This window comes from Lissotriton vulgaris, chromosome 1_2 (assembly GCF_964263255.1).
Source record: "Lissotriton vulgaris chromosome 1_2, aLisVul1.2, whole genome shotgun sequence".
Taxonomy (NCBI): domain Eukaryota; kingdom Metazoa; phylum Chordata; class Amphibia; order Caudata; family Salamandridae; genus Lissotriton; species Lissotriton vulgaris.
In genome coordinates, this window is record NC_141686.1 from 207,715,605 (window position 1) to 207,737,012 (window position 21,408).

Below are 21,408 nucleotides of genomic sequence, written 5' to 3' on the forward strand. Positions count from 1 at the left end.
TAGCCAGACAACTGAAAGAGAAACGCAAAGGGGAATATATTGGGGGTATACAAGACGCAGAGGGGAGTTTGGTTCACACGGACGTGGGGAAGGGGGAGGTGTTTCGAACCTTTTACAAGACACTATAGACTGGGGAAGCAAGAGACATAGAGCAGCACACTAGATACCTCCAGGCATTAAAACTCCCGCAGGTCTCCTGAGAATGGATCAAAACACTCACGGCTCCCATTTTACAGGAGGAAGAGGGGGCAGCCATTAAGCCACTCAAATTCCACAAAGCTCCTGGTTCCGATGGCCTGAAGTCCCACTTTTATAAGACCTCTGTACTGGACCCTATACAGCATCTCACGCATCTCTTTAACACAATGGCAGAGGAACGGGGTTATCCAATCGATGGCCGAAACAGTGATTATGGTTATTCCTAAACCCTGGGAAAAATGTTCACCTGTGCTCTTCATACCACTCCATCGCTCTGTTGAATTTAGACTCAAAACTATACTCAGCAATCCTAGAGGCTCGCTTGAATGTCTTGATGCTAGACTTAGTCCACCCTGACCAGTGAGGCTTCATCAAAGTTCGGCAGACCCATAATAACATCCAGTGCACAGTGCCCCTTATTGAGAAAGTCACCAAGTGCAAGAAACCAGCGGTCCTTGTGGAGCTAGACGCCAAGAAGGCTTTTGACAGGGTGGACTGGTCATTCCTTTTTAGCACGCTCGCACACTGTGGCTTCACAGACAAATTCATTAACATGATCAAGGCCAACTATACACAACCCCAATCTAGAGTACAGGTGAATGGTACTCACTTCTATTGTTTGCTTTAATCATCGAGCCCTTGGCGATGGCTATTCGGGAGTCCCAGAGGATTGAAGGCATACCCTTTTTGAGCTGACTCCCGCAAAATATCGCTTTTCGCAGACGATGTACTCTTGTCACTTGGGGAACCAGCCATCTCTCTTCCCACAATGCAATCCGAACTACTGAGATTTGAAGCGGTTATTGGGTTTAAAGTCAACCTGAATAAATCCTATCTACTTAAACCTACGGTCCCAGCGGAAAAGGCCACTGCGCTGCAGGCGAGCACTCAACTCGAATCGAATACTCAGTCTTTCCATTACTTGGGGATACAGCTGACGCCACAGGTAGCTTGGCTTTACAAAGCTAACTTTCCATCCTCTCTCCTTCAACTACAAAAAGACTTTACATGCCGGAAACCCTTTTCTATCTCATGGCTTGGTTGCATACACGCGGTATAGATGATGGTACTCCCCAAACTTTTATACCTATTCCAAGCACTCCCTATTGAACTTGATAAAGCTCTCCTCCCTAATATAAAATCTCTGATCACGCAGTTTATTTGGCAAGGGGGAGAGTGCAACTATTTTTCTTGCTAAGGTGACCAAACACGGAGGGAGGGGCGGGACTTCCCGACGTTGGCCTTTACTATAAGTCAGTCCAATTACGGGTGGTGAAGGAATGGTCCAAACAGGAGTCAGAGAAACACTGGCTCCACATGGACCATAATTCTGTTAAAGGTGAGGGATGCACACCTGTTTTCAAAACGTTTGTTCCAGCTTCCTCCTTTTTATTCTTTTGATAGCGTGCAGATTGGTAATGTGGCATGCCCAAATGCCACCAGGTACGACCATGGTATTTACAAATGGGACACTTTCATGCCCCAGCCAAATGCACAGCGTAGTGCCGTCCTTGCGACATTCAAAACTCTGTCAGTCTTACTCCAAATTTTCATATTTAAACTTTCACAGTTTTCTCCTCTTTTTTTACTCATCATACTTCAATCTCTTTTTTTTGAGTCCACGTGTGGAATATATGCCTTTTTTCAGATTTCTTATATTTATTCTGTGCCCATCCGGACCTTCTGAATAAATACGATTAATGCCGGGCTCATCTCAAGCAGTATTTATTTCATTAAAAACCCAATGCATTTCGGGCGTCACAGCGCCCTTCTTCGGGGGTCACTGAAAATAATAAAACATTTCCCAATTAATCAACCATTTTCAAGTGTACGTTTACAAGAAAAACTTCACACAGTGTATCATCAGGTTATCAATTTTGTGACCAGTTACCGATTCTGTATTGTGGTTCATGGTGATTCTATATTATTCTCACAGACCGTGGTAAACTTAATCCGTAGGTCGTCCCACCCAATAATGTTCCGACTTCACTATTCAACAGTATTCTTTTGTATCACTCCGTTACCCAAAATAGTCTTCTCCCGTTTACTTTCACAACCCATCTCCGTGTCACAGCGTTTACATCACCATTTTTTTGTAAAGCCTTACACACCCTCCAACTCGGGATACAGCACAACATTTATTTAAGAAAAGACGTTGTCAAAACTTCCTACCTTTGCTCCCACCTTCTTAAACTTACACCCTCGTGTAGTGCGCACCTTCATTAACTCTCCTACTCTTTACCTTCAATCCTGCGCGCTCATAATCACAGCCGCAATTTTAATTCCCTGTGTTCTACCCAATATTGTGTCTCCCAAAAGTTCGATGTATACACATACCTGCCATCTGAGTTGAAAAGCCTCTCTTCTAAACGAACGATTGCACCATACAGTTAAACGGTGTCACCTGCCTCCTTATCAACCTGCGGACCCACCCTCCTCTGTTCCTATTGGCCCAATGTTTATCTTACTTTGGATTGGCCGTAAACTACTATTAACCACCTCGCTGTGTAATGTCTCCAAGAATAAACTGCATTCCCCATGATGCAATATACTGGTAACCCTGCTATATGCGTCTTCTTAACCTGTATCCTAAATATACTTTAAATATACTTTAAAACGTGACACTTTTAAGTCCATTGTGATGATTGTTCCTCGGCGCTCAGTGTTTCTAATGCTCTTGATGAGCCCTGATGTTTCTCCGATCACGTGGGTTTTTTAGTCCAAGTTTGTCCTTTGTTCTTACTTTGTTTTAGATGGGTGCAATCCCTGGGCGGGCATGATTACGATAATTCTGTTAAAGGTGAGGGATGCACACCTGTTTTCAAAACGTTTGTTCCAGCTTCCTCCTTTTTATTCTTTTGATAGCGTGCAGATTGGTAATGTGGCATGCCCAAATGCCACCAGGTACGACCATGGTATTTACAAATGGGACACTTTCATGCCCCAGCCAAATGCACAGCGTAGTGCCGTCCTTGCGACATTCAAAACTCTGTCAGTCTTACTCCAAATTTTCATATTTAAACTTTCACAGTTTTCTCCTCTTTTTTTACTCATCATACTTCAATCTCTTTTTTTTGAGTCCACGTGTGGAATATATGCCTTTTTTCAGATTTCTTATATTTATTCTGTGCCCATCCGGACCTTCTGAATAAATACGATTAATGCCGGGCTCATCTCAAGCAGTATTTATTTCATTAAAAACCCAATGCATTTCGGGCGTCACAGCGCCCTTCTTCGGGGGTCACTGAAAATAATAAAACATTTCCCAATTAATCAACCATTTTCAAGTGTACGTTTACAAGAAAAACTTCACACAGTGTATCATCAGGTTATCAATTTTGTGACCAGTTACCGATTCTGTATTGTGGTTCATGGTTATTCTATATTATTCTCACAGACCGTGGTAAACTTAATCCGTAGGTCGTCCCACCCAATAATGTTCCGACTTCACTCTTCAACAGTATTCTTTTGTATCACTCCGTTACCCAAAATAGTCTTCTCCCGTTTACTTTCACAACCCATCTCCGTGTCACAGCGTTTACATCACCATTTTTTTGTAAAGCCTTACACACCCTCCAACTCGGGATACAGCACAACATTTATTTAAGAAAAGACGTTGTCAAAACTTCCTACCTTTGCTCCCACCTTCTTAAACTTACACCCTCGTGTAGTGCGCACCTTCATTAACTCTCCTACTCTTTACCTTCAATCCTGCGCGCTCATAATCACAGCCGCAATTTTAATTCCCTGTGTTCTACCCAATATTGTGTCTCCCAAAAGTTCGATGTATACACATACCTGCCATCTGAGTTGAAAAGCCTCTCTTCTAAACGAACGGTTGCACCATACAGTTAAACGGTGTCACCTGCCTCCTTATCAACCTGCGGACCCACCCTCCTCTGTTCCTATTGGCCCAATGTTTATCTTACTTTGGATTGGCCGTAAACTACTATTAACCACCTCGCTGTGTAATATCTCCAAGAATAAACTGCATTCCCCATGATGTAATATACTGGTAACCCTGCTATATGCGTCTTCTTAACCTGTATCCTAAATATACTTTAAATATACTTTAAAACGTGACACTTTTAAGTTCGTATTTATTCAGAAGGTCCGGATGGGCACAGAATAAATATAAGAAATCTGAAAAAAGGCATATATTCCACACGTGGACTCAAAAAAAAGAGATTGAAGTATGATGAGTAAAAAAAGAGGAGAAAACTGTGAAAGTTTAAATATGAAAATTTGGAGTAAGACTGACAGAGTTTTGAATGTTGCAAGGACGGCACTACGCTGTGCATTTGGCTGGGGCATGAAAGTGTCCCATTTGTAAAATCCACATGGACCATGCCATTGCCGGGAGAACCATCTGGGATCTCCTTTGTAAACCCAAGAAAGATCGGCCCGAGAATGCCTATATCAGCAACCCCACACGCACTACCCTAAAAATTTGGGACTCTATATCGCACATTGGTCTACATTCCCCTCACATACCCCAATACATTTCAATCCAGCCTTCCTACTAGCCCTTCATGAGGGACTCTTTACTCCATAGAAAGAACAGGGCTGTCTAACACTACCAAATTTGGTTCGGAACTATGACATGCTCACTTTCGCTAATTACAGGAGGGAATTCCACCTAGAACAGGCCGAGCACTTCCACTATCTACTGCTCAAGCACTGGGACCTTACCCCCACATACGCGCTGCGGCCACAAGAGAGAACTAGAAGTTTGAAAAGTTTATACAAAAAATAGATTCTATGAGAAGAGTTATTTCCTTTCTGTATAACTTGCTACTCTCCTCCATGCACTCCCAGGGACCACGATACATGGCAATGTGGGAAGTGTGTAATACACGGAGACATAATGGACAGGGAGTGGGCCGGACTATGGTCCGACATTACAAAATGTATTCACTCACTAGAACTCCGGGAAGCACACCTCAAGACACTGGTAGACTGGTAAATGTATCGCACCAAACTCAAAAGAATCTTTCTAAACTCCTCAGACCAATGCAGAAGGGGATGTGGGCTATTGGGTGATTTCCAGCACATATGGTGGGATAGTCCTATGATCAAACCTTTCTGGGAAGAAATACTAGCCCAAATTAAAAGCATGTTGGGATATCCTATACCCACCTCCATTGAGGAAATCCTCTTGGGCCTGCGACACCCATCGCTCGAACACCAAACTAAAGCTAATAAAGCTATCATGTGGACCTGTATAGGAGCTGCGAAAGTAACCATTGCTGCAGCGTGGAAGAACAAAACAGACCCCGCCCTCTCTCTATGGCACTCCAGACTCTGAAAGATGCTCTGCATCGAAAGAATGACAGATATATTCCGGGACGACTATAAAGGTTTTGAATATAAATGGGGCCTCTTGGTTGCTTTTCTCACAAAAGTTTTATCACTGGCAGTGTGTCCACCCTCAGTCAGGGGCCTGCACCTCTTTCAATTCTAAGTGTTTGCACATGTCTAGGTTGTAGAGGGCACCACAATATGTTGCCACCACCACTCATTATGTTTGTTGGGAGGAGGAGGGGGTTTTTCATTTCGAGGAGTATTCTGTTTTCTAGAGACACCTTCCCAGTTGGAAGGGTCCGGGTTCAAATCTATCTCAAAAGAAAGAATGTATACATGCCTAGTATGTGGAACATCCTGCGCCGGTAAAAATTCGGAAACTGTACCTATCAATGGCAGTCTAACACTGTGAAGGCATGGACTTAGGCTGTAGATGGAAGTTCAACCATGTTATAAGCACTAAGCCATACATCGTTCAACTAATATGCATACTTCTTTAGAGAAATGGCTATGTAATGACTGTTGAATTGCTAATAAACATATGTTTGAAAAAACAATATACAGCACTAATACATATTAGTTATAATGGTGCCTCCAAAAAAGGAAAACATGTATTGGCATACAAGGGATTTATTATTGGAGTCAAGAGAGCATGCTCTCAGAAAATGTACATTGAACATTTACAAAATACTATGCTAAGGCTTGTTATGGAGGGCTACTACTAGAAATGCTTTAATTAATTTCAGAGAGCAAAATCATCGGCCAAATGTGACAGAAATAGAAGTGAAAAATGTTTGAAGCAAGCACTAGTTACCAAGAAGCTACAGAAACTATTTGAAAATGTTCGAACTAAAGTCTCTGAGAACACTACAGGGCAACTGATATGATTCCGAAATTTAAAAGGACCTTCTTTATGAATCGAACAAATCATGGTTTCTTTAAAAGTACCATTCGTTTTGCTGGAAAGAAAAAACTTAATGGAAGAGATGTATAAGTTTTGGGAGTTGTATAGTAGGGAAATGTGAATAGAATTCAACTGTGAAACTGTCCGGGCCGGGAGTTTTACCTTTCTTTGGAGCTTGTTAGATGGCAGTGGCTGGCCACAGTCCAAGTAGGGACCCTTCTTCCTAAGTCAAAGTAAGGGGGCTACTCCCTTTGGTCACCCCTGCTCAACCCTGTGGTAACGTAGCACGAGCAGCTAGGCTTTAACTCAGAGGCAGTGTGTAAAGCATTTACGATCATACACAGTAACACAGTGAAGGGCACTACAAAGGGACACCACACAAGTAGTTATACAAAATAAGTATCTTTATATATAGACTTAACACACGACTAATGACGGTAAAAAGCCACAATACTGAAAAAGGGGGGTGCTCTTGAAAAGCTGGAAAAAGAGTTCACAGTGTTCAAATAGGGGTTCAGTTCAAAGCAGGCGTCTCTGTGACCCTTTTACTTACAAAGTATCTGGATTTCGTAGCAAAACAAGCTAACTGTCGCAAACGAGCAGTAGCGATGATTTTCCCCAAGCTAGGCCGGCGATGCGTTGAATCCTTGCATCAAGGGAGGATGAGGCGCCGGACTGCAGGTGCATGTGGGACAAAGCGACAGACTTCTTCATGCTAGGCCAGTGATGTGTTGAATCCTTGCCGCAAGGGAGGATGATGCGCTGATCCTGTTGCGTGTGTGATCTTGTTGCACCAAAAGAAAATGGCGCCTGCGAGGGAGCGACGATCCGGGTGTGATGGGAGGAAAACGCCAGACGCACGGTGCCCACTCTGCGATGCCGTGATGCGATGATCGGGGGTTAGCGAGCCTTCGACAAGCCCGCAATTATGCGATGCGATGATCTCGGGGGTTTACGAGCACTTTGTGGCCCGCAAGCGTTCGATGTGATGATCTTGGGTTTGCAAGCGCTCGGCGGCTGCAGCGCCATGATTTTTCTTACGCTCTTCAGCTGCGGCGGCTCGCAAATGGGTGTTAGCGATGATTTCAGCACTCTCTTCTCTGTAGTAGAACTAGAGGCCCCGGAACTCACAGGGGCCTCACCTGCAGATAAAAATCCTCACTGGGAGGAATCAGGAAGCTGGTGGAGGAGTCAGATGGGCCTGTGACTCCAGCAGGAGGCTAGCTCTCTTCTAGCACTTGGGTGATTGCCTAGTAAAATAAAAGTCTCTCAAAATCCCTTTCCCTCTTCTTCCAAGTCCAAGGGAACTACTGCAGGTCAATCCAAGAAACAGCACACAACCACAAGGACAGTCCTCTCCTGCTGATTCCTTCAGTAACATGGACAGAGGTTCCTCTTGACATCCAGGAGCAACACAAAATCAGTGGTTTGGGCACAGATACTTATACCCCAAAAGTCTTTGTTCTCAAAAGTCTCTAGTCACTGAACCCAGCCAGAACCAGTTCTGCTCATGCCTGGAGCACTTTGTTCAGCAGGCTGCATCCTTCCTTTCAGAAAGCGGGGGTCTGCCATCAGACGCACATTAGGAGTTGGAGACAGCATTCACCTTGCCAGGCACAGCCCAACTCAGGTCAAGGAGCTACCCCTCCCCAGTACTCAATGAAGATCTCTCTATTCAACCCAGGTCTGACTCAGCCTGCCTTGCCCCTCTAAGCCCAGACAGCCAATACACATAACAGCAGAGCACACTGGAAGGCTTAGGCAAGAAAATACCTACTTTCTAAAAGTGGTATTTTCAAAAACAGAATGTTAAAACAAACTTCACTTTATCATTCTGAGTTCAGGCATACTAAACTCGAATTTCTACAATGTTCCCTGTGTCAGATAAAATGTAAATTGTAAATGTAAATTGATACTTGTATAGCGCACTACTCACCCGCAAGGGTCTCAAGGGCTTTCCCTGTGAGGCGTCCACTCCTGGGAACCCCAAAGGTGGAGGACAGGCATCCTTAGCGTTGTGGGGGTCATTGTGGAGATTAAGCAAGCTATTGCCCAGAGTTGCAGAGTGGAACTCCATGATTCGAGTAGGCACCGAGGCGAGAATTATCAGGTTCATGGGATTTTTGAGCTCAAGACACCCCGAGGCGGGGAATTGAACCCTGGTCCCGGGCTAGACCTCTGCATCAGGGTCTGCCGCTCTAACCATTGAGCCACACTTCTCCACCATAGGATAGGACTATAAGATGTAATAGCCAGTCTGCCCATTCTAGCCTATGGACAACAGGTAGCCTTGCAGCAGTGAAAAACAAAATGGAGTGTGATTCACTACCAGGACATGCTACACATATCAAGCCATGTCCTAACTTGCACACACAATGCACCTACCATAGGGGTGACTGACATGATGCTAAGGGAAGGTTCAAGGGCTGGGAAGTGTGGGCACTTCACAGCCAAGATGGCAGTTCTGGACTGCACGCAGACAATGCAATGGCAGGTCTGAGGAACACTTTACAAGCTGCTTCTGTGGGTGGCGCAAACCAGCACTGCAGGCCCACCAGCAGCATTTGGGTAACCAGCCCTGGGCTCACGCAGACCACACTATTAGGGACTAACAGGTAAACCAAATAAGCCAATCAGGGATATACCAATTCACAGTCATATTTACACAGGGAGCGTTTGCTCTGTGGCACTGATTGGCAGTGGCACAGCGCCCAGAGCATCTAATACCAGCAGAAACAGAGGAGACAACAGTGAAAAATTGAAGGGAGACCCATGCCAATGGTGCCAGGTCTAACAGAGCTGTTAAGGCACTGGAGATTTCCTCAAGAGATAGATCAGATTCAAGTGTAGAGATGACCATTAGAAGGGGTAGGGATGTTATTGAGATAAGATTGGATAAGGGGAATAGTAAGAGGGGATTCTGGAGTGCATAGATCTTTATAAAATAACATAAATTCATTGAGGACATCCTGATCTTTATGGATAAGCTTCCCATTCGAAGAGTATATTTAGTCAATCAAAACATGATCCTTCCGGAATTTAAGGTAATAAGCAAGAATTTTACCTACTTTATTATGTCACCATAGTGGCGAGGGTTGCTTCAGAGAAGTATAGATGATGCGTTATCAGTGGTAACTTTATTGAAATTTAATTTAGCATGAACAAGTTCTTGGATGACAGAAGCCAATGGTGAGGTGTAAAATGTGTGCTCCAGTGATTTAATATTTGCTAGTGTAGCTTTATGATGTTGAAGGAACTGTTTCGTTTATTTTTAGACAAAGTCTATGATAAAACCCTGAGTTGTAGCTTTAAAAGAATCCCATATTATATGGTGGGAGTATTGGGATTATTATTCAATACAAAAAATTCTTTAGCAAAGGAGGTTAATGAAGAAGAGAAAAGTCGGTCCAGGAAAAGGGCGTTATTAAAGCACCAGTGAGATGATCTGGGATGCGGAGGGAGCAAGTCAAAATCAGCAACAACATGAGCATGATCAGAAATTACAATAGGTTCAATAGAAATGAGATTTTGAGATAAGGATTGTGAAAGAAAGATATAGACTAATCAAAAGAGTTATGAGGTGGAGAGAAAAATGAGAAGTCAATAGTATCAGGGTGGGAAAGTCTCCAAGGATCAACGAGGTATGATTGAGAAATAGAATTAAGAATGTGTTAATTGGGTTATGAGGGATGAAGCATACCTGGGACTGGCGGTCAATAAAGGGCTCAACAACCTTATTGCAATCGCCTCCTAAAATAAAGAGATCATCTCTAAATTGAATACATTTGTGTGTAATAGTAGGCCAAAATGTTTAGTCCAGCTGAGTAGGGCCATAAACATTAAACATGGTCAAAAAGTATTATTAATAAGAAATTTAGCTAACAGCCATTTCTTGTGATAGAACCATACAATGAAATTTTTTATGACACAAAATGATGACATCATTTTTTTAGAGGAGGTGGGCGAGACTAAAACTGAACCAACTCAACCCTTTTTCAATTATAATGCCTCTGCTTCTATAACATGGGCTTCTTGTAGAATGGACAAATCAGAGTTATAAGAGGCAAGATGAGATAATATTCTGTGTCTTTTTATTGGTTTAATAAAACCTTTCACATTCCAAGAAATAACTCTGAATGTAGAATATCAACAATATGTAAAGAACAACACGTGAAATGATGATGTAAGAAAGAAGAAGAAAAAGGAAGAGGGAGAAATATAAATTTGCAATGGTGTCAATGAGAGGGAAAGGAAAGATGCCAAGAAAACACGTAAAGAGAAAAGTACAAAGATAAGAGATTGCAATAACACCAAGAGAAAGAGAGGGAAAAGACACTAAAGAGGAAAGAGGAAAAGGGGATGTGAAGTAAGAGTAAGAAGAGACAGTACATGCCAGAACTGATGACTGTAATACGGGGAACAGAGGGGAGAATGAGAGGCTTCAAGGGACATACGAAGTTAGTACACCCAACACAAGGAAACACACAACACCAGGTTGTTAATTAAACATAGACAGGAGCGGACAACATGAAGCAGGTACAAAGTGAGTTCCAAAGGACCTGTAATAGGAATCAGAAAGTCATGTAAGCAAAACGACATAAAACTAAGTAACATAGTTCCAAAAAAGCAGAATTAGAAAATGTGAACACTACAGAAAAACTATTAGAGTCAAGTATTAGGAGGAGGACCAGCGATCTCCATCAAGGAAGTAGAATGGGAGTAAATCAATTTACTAAGATCGGCAGGATCATCAAATGTAGGATTTTTGTTCAAAAAGGTGACCTTAAATAGGCAAGGATATCGTAAGCTATATTGACTACTAAGAGAGCTAAGAGCAGGACAAAGATCTAGGAATTCCTTTCTTTGTTTAGCAATGACCTTTGAAATATAAACAGTTTTGTTCCAGACCAAAGAAGCAGTTTCTTCATTTTAGCTGCATTTAGAACTTGTAGCAGAACTGTAAATTGCAGAAATAGGAGAATTACTCCACAACGTTTAGATGGAGCTGATGACGAAGACATACATGGACCCAGTCTATGGGCCTGTTGAATATTTAATTTGGCCATAGCCGGGAGGCCCAAGTGCTGTGGAAGGAAAGTAGTAAAGTATGTAACAGGGTCAACACCATCAAAGCTTTCAGGAAGTCCATATAAGCGAAGATTGTTGCCACAATTTCTGTTTTCAAGATCTTCAGTCGATCTTCTTAGTTACAGAACCTCTTTCTCCAAAAGTAAAAATCTGGAAGATGAATCCTGTACGTCGCTAATTTGTTGTTCTACCACAGAAAGTCAGGAGTCCATAGATGACCATTTGTTATCCAGAGTCTGTAAACGAGTGCTTGTTTCCTCAATAAATGGACTAGACCATGTTTTTCCTCCAAAACGATATCCAAGGAGACAGGAGAAACAGATTTGGGAGGAGAAAAGGAACTTGTTTAATTCTCTTGATGATAGACAATGGTAATTGTGCTTCTGATGCCATTGTGGGCAAAGCTGTAGGGTGATGATAAGCCATTTGCACCAATTCCTCAGAAGGCTGTGAGGAATTGTTGGGGTTTGTAGAGTGGGCAGAGCAAGACACTGGTTCATTGGACTTATGTCTGTTGTTGGAATGTAGTATATTTTTACTCCTACCCTTGAAGCAACACAGCCAGGGACCAAGAAAAGACTTGTCTAATAATGCACAAAAATTGACATAAATTGCTTCACAACTTCAAAATTCTGTTAAATAACTGGACCTCCTAATACTGGAATACTGCTGAGTTGAAGAAAAAGTGCAAAAAGTAGCATTCTATAGTACAATATATTGAAATTTGAGGAGTAGTGCAGGTTAGAATACAAAATGGCGGCCGCTAAAGCAGCTGAAGTGTCACCTGAAGAATTTAGTATGTATCCAGGAACATGGTGGGCGGCAAAGATATCCTCCAGTAGAGAAGGTGTTTAGAGATGAAGATACACCCGCAGAATGCATAAAACGGCACTGGGACCACCGAGATTATATCCTCGATCTCTGGTATGGCGCAGAGCTCCATGACTAGGCGGCCATCTTGGGTCACGTTGCGCTCGTCTCCATAAGCCTGAAATGTTAATTAAAAATGAAAATGTATGTGAAAAAATACATCATTTAAACATATTTTGAAAAGCTAAATATGTAATATATGTATAAAATGATAAAATATAAATGCATTTGAAAAAATATATAATTTAAACATATTTTAAAAAGCTATATATTAAATGTATGTATAAAATGGTAAGTGAAGAATTAACAGTAATGTTAAATAATATAAAAAAATGTATACATGTTTATGGGCTAAAACATATGTCAAACAAATCTAATAAAAATTGGACTTCCAATAAAAACGATTTGTACAAAATAATCAACCTAAAGCTGTGTGTAAAAAATGCCCTAAAGATGTATGTTTATATATTTTTTTAAAATATGCAAATATTACACAGCACCCATTACTTACTAAGAGGAGATGATGTGGCCTAATGGCTAGAGCTGTTGACCTCGACCCTGGAGAACCAGGGTCGGGTCTCGGCAGGGGCGCTCAACATCCTGTGAATCTGGTCAAATCTCCTAATTTGCTTGTGCCTAACAAAGTAAAGGTGTTTGTTTGTAACGCAACTGGTGCTTATGTACAGTGCTCTGACACCTTCGAGTTTGTGCTATATAAATCCTGAAGAAAAAAAAACTATTATTCCCCTTCCAATTTACAGTGCATTGGGGAAGGCTTTGGTCATAATAGGGGTTACATTTAGTATTCCCACTCCTATCTAAGCTACTTTGGTAAAAAGTGTTGGACATTCTTGGGATTAATTTATTATTCCCACTCGAATCTACACTGCAATGGAGAAAGAGTTGGATATGAAAGTGGTGAGATGTAGTATTTCCACTTCAATCTGCACCACAATGGAATAGGTGATGGACATTGAAGAGGTTGCATTTACTATTCCTCCTACCCAGTGCTTTAAATGGGAAAAAATAAGTGCAGGTACACATTAAATTGAGCTAGGGGTGTGGCTAGTAGGCAGGGTTAGAGGCAGAATGAGATATGATGATACAAAACACTTCTATTGAGTATTCATTTGGCCTTGCATTGTCCTGGATAGTGGTCTCAAACCTTCCATATATGTAGATTACCAGTTAAAACCCTGAATGAGCTAAGCCATCCACAGCACTTTCTTAGTACTTTCAGGCTAATAATCAATGTGCTCTAGGAGGAGAGAGACTCTGGCACTTACACTGGTTGAGAAATAGAACAAAACATGTGAGAAATGTATCAATCTAAACAAACGTGTTAACTTGTTACACAAAATGAGGCCAAACACCAAATGTTCATTTTTCCTGTTTTTTCTTTAAATAAGTGCAGCTTCTTAATATCATAGGAATTGTAATGGCCCTACTTGCTTGCATTTGGCACAATCCTTAAATATTTAAGAGTGCACACACACAACAGTTCAACTCTTTATCCCAATTGTTTCCTATAACTCTCTCTACCATCACTCCTTCTAATTCTAATCTGCTGTCTCCAAATCACTCCACCTCTTTCCATAGCCATCTGGATCTCTTCCTTATCTCTATCTGTGCTTAGCCCTTCTGCCTCTCTAGCGTTTCCTACTTTAAACTCACTGCTCCTCCCCCTCACTCTTCGCCTTCACTCACACCCATTTTCCCTCCTCTCCCCTCAGCAGAAGGCCCCACTGCCGGAGAGCTTGCCGTAGCTCAGTTAGCACTCCAGGGTCCCGCAGGGTAGAGGTCAGAGGCAGAATACTGGCCTCCAGTAGCAAGATCAGTTGATCTCCCCCCACATCACCTGGTCAACAGGGAGGCTGCTTAGGCCATCTTCACCACCATCATCGACTCAGTGTCACAGCAGGCGGGGTGAGGTGGAGGGTCAATTTGCAGGGGCAAGTGAATCAGGAGAAAGAAAGTCAGATCCCAGTGGAGGCCAAGGGGTGAAAATGGTGCTGTGTACCTGTGTTCCTCCACGGACCCAGCATTGACATCTGGCGGGGGTTGGTGAGGACAAAGAGAGCTTCAATCTGGGTAGGAAGGAAGCAGAGGCCCTCTTGTCCCTGCGACAGGCCCCCCAATAGGACGTTCAGACCCCTTTGGGCACCTTGCCACAGCTGCATAATAAAGACGGGAAGCAACGGCCAACATGCTGCCAAAAAAAAGGCATGCAGCTGGTCCTTGGACACCAGTCCAGGGCCCACCTTATCCAATCCAACCCTGAGTACCGGTACTCTCCTTGACAGTGGAGAAGTGCCATTACTCAGCTCGGTAAATTTAAGAAGTGCTGGTACTCAGTACTGGTGATTAACGGCCCATTTACAACACTGCTCCTACCAATCTAAAGTACCTTAGGGAAGGTGCTGGAAACTAAAGAAGTATCAGCCTGATTCATCATTCTCCCGTTTTGCAAGCCCCTAATAGCGATTCATAGCGAATCGCTATAAAGGACTCGCAAAATGGGATTCATGTAGAAATTGCATAAAGAAATGCGATTCCTACATATTCCTTATTTGCGATTAGCAAATTGCTAATCGCAAATATGAAATAACTCGCCATTCATTCCTATGGGCCAAAAGGCCCATAGGAATAAATGGGGAGTATTCCTTATTTGCGATTAGCAATTAGCTAATCGCAAATAAGATAGCGATTTGAAGGGTGCCAGGGGTGTCCAAAGGACACCCTGTAGCACCCCTCAAATGAAATTTTACACAGGTGTTGCACACACACATGTCCAAAGGACATGTGTGTGTGTAACATGCAACTCAGAAAAATGCATTTAAATGCATTTTTCTGAGTTTTCGCAATTTACCACGAGGTCTGACCTCGCGGTAAATTGCGTCCAGAAATTGCGAATTCGCAAAAAAAAACTTGGATGATGAATTGCATTTAAGGAATCTCAAATAGAGATTCCTTAAATGTAATTCCTCGCAAAATTGCGAGATCGCAATTAGCGATTTTTGCATTTGGGATGATGAATCCCAAATGCAAAAATCGCACTCGCAAAGGGCCAGATTCTCAGAATCTGGCCCTCTGCGAGCGCAATTTTGTTTGATGAATCGGGCGGCATATTTACTATTCTCATTCCAATATAAACTACATTTGTGAAAGTGTTGGACTCCAATCTATGCTACACTTGGGTAGGTGTTGGACATAAAAATGATTATATTTAGTATCCCCTATCAACAGTAGCCTTCATTACACAAGTTCTTGGACATTAAATAAACTAAATGCAGTTATCTGAACTTTAAATCATACTTTTTATTATGAGTTAAATACATATAAAGTGTAAAAATTACTACAATCTTAAACAACTTTAAAATGTGTACATGAGGTAAAATATTTTGAGATTTTGAAATATATTAAAAATAAATACATTTTTAAATTAAAAAATAAATTCAACAATTTAAAATACAAAACTTTATATGTATAAATAAATAAAACAAATAAATGTATTAACTCTCACATATTGTGTTAGAATGTGTTTTAAAGTATTGTATTATAACAACATTTTAAAGAAGAAAATGTATTAAAATTGTATTTATTTTTTACAAATATCTAAAGATATTGTTAAAATAGTTTTTACCTTTTTCGTAAACATTACATTTAAAATACATTTAATATATTGCAATAAAAACCACTTCAAATGTATTTCTTTTTAAATTTATAAAATAATTTATATACGTTTACAAAAACAAATACAATATTTTAAATCACAGAATACATAAAAAGTTTTAATTTAAATAAAATGTTCTAAAATAGTATTACATTTTAGTTTCCCAAACACCTCTGCTGAGTAACAGTCAACAAAGGTGCAGCAATGGTGCATATTTCCCACATCAATTGATGTGTTGATGGAACCTATATGTTGATGTAACCCATGTACTGCTATTCCCTAACCCCCTCTTTGGAAGTGAGTTCATTTACATAAATTATAAGAGCGACATTCCCTGAATCTACAGTTGATGTGTAATGCCACAGTCTTCATTGCTAACCTAGTTGCACTGTATTCGGTAAGCGTACATGACTTTTCATCATTGTGCACTGTATGACTGATTCATGAAAAGAGATCATGGAGATGGGTGGTTGATTAGCGAGGCTACATGAAACAATTATTTTTAGTTGTGGATATGATCACAACTTAAATACCTACCTTACTGGGGCACAGTGTGTATGCCCCTGAAAGGTGGATAGTGACAACGTGTTTAAATAAATTGACAGCTGTAGAAAGAAAGGAGGTATGACACTGATCACAAGTGACCTAGATCAATAATTGAACTCAACCTCTGCTTCTTGAATCGTATAGTTTGTTTCCTGCACAAAAGTGGGAATGCATTAGTATATGATCCTGCTGCATGTTGCAAAATCATATCCATATGTGCCATGTTATACAATATTGCCCTTAGAAAGTGAATGTTTTTGGAACCTCTTAATGATGGCTGTAGTGATGATGAGGAACCCCATTCTCAAATCGTACCTCCAGATCAGGATGTAGTAAGATCTGCAGAAGGCCGGAATCATATGACAAATAATTACTTTCAAGGTAAATGTGACTTTGAAGGTTTGAGCCAGATTGGGCCAATCACCTATTTTCCGAAATGAAATGAAATAAACATTTTCAGGTACGAGCACATACATTTGAAATTAATATTATTAACAACATGCCAGCTAGTGCCTTTTTGTGCAATGTAACACTATTTATGGACAAACTACTAACAGTGGGGAGAGGCTAAATGACTACTAAAGGACTTGTATTTATTTCTATATGCACACTCAAACATCAGTCCATCTTTGTAAATATTGATTCTAGGGTCAGCAGTGCCTGACTTAAAAGGTGGTAAGTGAACAATCTGATAAAAGTTAGGATTACTTCTGCATTTTCTGAATTGTTAAGACTCACAAAGAATCCCAGCGGCCTATCAAGTATTCTACAGCAGTCAAGGTTTCAGAGTTGTAAAAAAATGTATACATGAAGCCTTTTCACAAAATGGACACTCTAGTGCAGGTAAATAATGTGTATATAACTAAGGAAAATATGATTACACAAGAAAATTTTACTTCCTAAAATAGAGAAATAGTCCATCATGTCTTTTATAGGAGCAGGGTGGAAATCTAGTTATAATAGGTATGTGAATTCCCATAAATGTACAAGAGTGGGGCTTCTCATTTCCTTTAACAAGATGCCCCACACAAAATCAGTCATGAAGTTACACCTAACTCAAAATGTGTGCTTGCTTCAATTATCATTTGGCAGAAATGATGCATTTGTAAGTGCAATTCACACATGCACAATTCCTTTCAACCTGAATCTGTAAATTGGAATGTGAAATGTACATTTGTAAAGTGTTTTTCTCTTCCCCAAAAGACTTTACTGAGATTCTGCTTTGAATACTCTCCTACACAGACCCAGGTCTTAGCCAAATATGGTTGTTATTTATTAACTTCCACATTTAGGGGCTGAATATTCGGATACTCCGAAACAGTTTCAGGACCTACGTGTCTGACCTACTCGGAAACCTTTCCGACCGACTGATTATGATAGAAGTTAACCGTTTGGGCTGTCTAAATTGCTCGATTAGAGATTAGAGACGATTAGTACCGCTCTGAGGACACCATTTCTGACCGAGTAATTACAATGTCAGATTCTGACAGCCGCTCCGAGTCCGCCTGCCGGACATGAAACAGCTGTCGGCAACTGACTTTGGGGGCCTGTTGCAGCCCTGCCTTCACCCTGAATACTCTGGTTGGGTTTTGTGGGAGTGCCCATGGGGCCCTCCTTTGAAACCATGCTCAGTGTGGCAGGCACCATGGATTACCTGCAACAGGGTGCAAGATGTTCTGCAACCACCCCTTTTTTCAATGGAAGCCTATGTTCTCATTAGGAACACAGGTTCCAATTGAAGTCAAACGGTGTTCGGAAACATCATAATCGGTCGGTCGTACTCGCCCAACCAGAGTTGATCAGAACCGAATCCGAAACCAAGTATGTCAGAAGAGTTTCCAACCATCATCTTAATCAGCCCCTTAGTTGTGCTTCAGAAAGAAATGACTGTGCACCATTGTCAAGGTCAATTTTAATTCTTGCAAATCTCACTATGTACTATGAACAATGTATCTGACTGTCAGTAATCTCTTTCACCCAGAAGCCTAAAACTATGTCCTTATAAGAGTATGAGTACAAGCATCAGTGTACCACTTCAATGAAGATAGAGGGAGATGTCTGTCAGAATGCATGTCATGACAAAATAGTTTTTACTTCACTAAAAGAAAATGAAGAAGTCTGGAAGGATCACTGAAAAATAAATTAATGACCTGGTGGTGGATTACGTTGCTAGTATCTGAGGACCTAAACAAACAACTAAATAGATAAATATGTGCATCCATGAATTCTAAATAGGTGAATGCTTCAATGAATTCATACTATTTACGTTTTGGCCGCAAACTTTTGTCCAATTTTGAAAATTTGCAAAGCTTTTTATACTTTGCAAATTTGACTTGTGGAGAGTACTCGAAAAGACGAGGTTTTTTCTGAGATTTTTTTCTGAAAATTTTACAACCTGTAGAGTATAAACTTTAGGACTGATTTACAGTTTAGTGGATAGGTTACCCCATCACAAAAATGATAGATATCCTGTACACATTATTATAAGTGTATTATTGGATACATAATTTGCTTTATTTATGCACTCTTCCTGTCTCTTGTTTCATTTTGACAATCGCGTATTTTCCAAATTAAGATACAACTTCACATCTCGTTTCCCTCTGATTTTTTTCAGAAAGGTTCCCTTTTCTGAACCAATGAAAACTGGGAACCGGACCCTGGTGACAGAATTCATTCTCTCAGGACTCACAGATGACCCAACACTTCAAGTTCCCCTCTTTATAGTCTTTCTCTTCATCTACAGTATAACTCTCATGGGTAATTTAACGATGATGATATTGATCAAGATGTCTCCTCAGCTTCACACACCCATGTACCTCCTGCTCTTCAATTTGTCCTTTGTCGACATCTGTTATTCATCAGTCAGTACCCCTTACATGCTAGCAAACTTTTTAGCAGAGAGAAAGACAATTTCATTTGTAGGTTGCCTAATACAAATGTTTCTAGGATATACCACTGGAAGTGCAGAAGTATTTCTTCTGGCATTGATGGCCTATGATCGCTACACTGCAATCTGCAATCCATTGCTGTATTCAGTCATCATGAACAACAAAGCCTGCACTTGTATTCTTGTTTGTATATTTGCATTTGCTATCCTCTTTGCACTGACCCAAACCACATTCTCTTTCACTCTGCCCTTCTGCAAATCAAATATAATCACACATTTCCTCTGTGAAGCTCCTGCAGTCTTGAAGATCACTTGTGTTGATGCCTCCATGAATGAGACAGTGACATTTTCATTAGCCTGTTTCGTCATAATGATAAGCCTCATCATCATCCTTATCTCGTACACTTACATTGTGTCTGCCGTTCTGAAGATAAACTCCCAAGAAGGGAGATGGAAAACCTTCAGCACTTGCTCCTCCCACTTCGTCTGTGTTATCATCATGTTTAGCACTCTTGTCTTTATGTATGGCCAACCTAACTCAAGCCACTCAATGGCCCAGGACAGAGTGGCATCGGTGTTTTATTTAGTTATAATTCCTATGTTGAATCCACTTATTTATAGCTTAAGAAACAGAGAGGTTAAAGAGGCGCTTAGAAAAGTGACAAGGAGAATCTGATCTAAAATAGAGGACAAAGGCAATTTGTGCAAGTCGTCAGAATCACAACCACTCATGCATTTATAATATAATATGGCTCCTTTTTTAAATGTTGTGATAAAATCACTTGTAAGTCTTACCACTTGTTGTATTACACCTTGCAGTAAATGCAGAAGAGTTTCATGAACAACAAACAGCAATAGTGGCCCAAGTAGCATACATACACATACTGTTGACGTCAACTTGCAATTTAAGTGCTACTGACAATACTTTCAGTATGTCTGGTCCCCATTAGGAGACATTTCTTTTATGCTGGACAACTAATGTTTTAAAATGTTGAAGCTTTTGAAAAATATGTCACTTCACTAAATTCTCCAACTGTTTGTCAGTAGTTATAAACATTAATTTTCAGTATTATTGCTCACCATCTCACCAAATAGTCATATATGTCTTGTATTGTACTCTACAATACTGGGTACTGTATAGTGTCTTAGGCTGTTGTGTTTAGGTAGATTAAAATTAGTCTGTTATGGGTATACTTATATTTTTCTTTTCCATGAAAATCATCCTGGATGTATTTTTAGACCTTGTGTTCTGTTTATCTAGATCTATTCTTTATTTCACAGTTGTTATTGTTAAACTACCACTCATTGACTTAATAAATATGTGATTAGCTTGCTTTCTTGTACTTTGATTTGCCTTACTGGCAGTAGACCTCTTGGCCTCTACACTGCACATTTTATTCTGGTTGTATGACATTACAATGCATGCTTTTACTACGCATGCCTTTACATCGCAAGTTTTACAACGCATGCTGTTACAACGCATAGTGTTGAGGGGTGCTGAATAGTGAATAGTTTAATTTACTATTCCAACTCCAGTCCCCGTGGATAGTAGAGAAGGTGTTGGATAGTAAATTAAATCTATTCCCTATCCTAGAGCGCCCCCCATCGCAATGTGTTGTAATGACATGCGTTGTAAAACTTGCGATGTAAAGGCATGCGTCGTAAACGTTGCGTTGAAAAGGATGTTCCCCTTTTATTCTTTTTAGATGCCAATGGAATTGTATGAAATTGCTGAGTAAAGGTAGCAGCAGCCACGCTATTCTACAGCCACGTGATAAAACACTCAACCTCATAGTGGCCTGCTGCCGGCATAGCAAATTCATGCTCTGCATACAGCTTCAAGCAGATGGGCAGCAGGAACCCACAGTGAAAATGCACACATCAGTTTGTGGCTTTATGTATGTTATTCTCCACTGTAATATGTGTTACAATAATGTT

General features: G+C 40.8%; 1 protein-coding gene across 1 annotated transcript; it reads left to right on the forward strand.

Moving 5' to 3' along the window:
- The first annotated feature begins 19,212 nt into the window (after window positions 1-19,212).
- Window positions 19,213-20,146, forward strand: LOC147734978 (olfactory receptor 8U9-like). Its single transcript, XM_086953719.1, has one exon. The coding sequence runs from the start codon at window positions 19,220-19,222 to the stop codon at window positions 20,144-20,146; it is 927 nt and encodes a 308-aa protein (XP_086809845.1). The 5' UTR covers window positions 19,213-19,219.
- The last annotated feature ends 1,262 nt before the right edge of the window (window positions 20,147-21,408 follow it).

Excerpts from the sequence above, each read along its gene's own strand:
- LOC147734978 (XM_086953719.1), top strand. The coding sequence starts at position 19,220 with ATGAAAACTGGGAACCGGACCCTGGTGACAGAATTCATTCTCTCAGGA.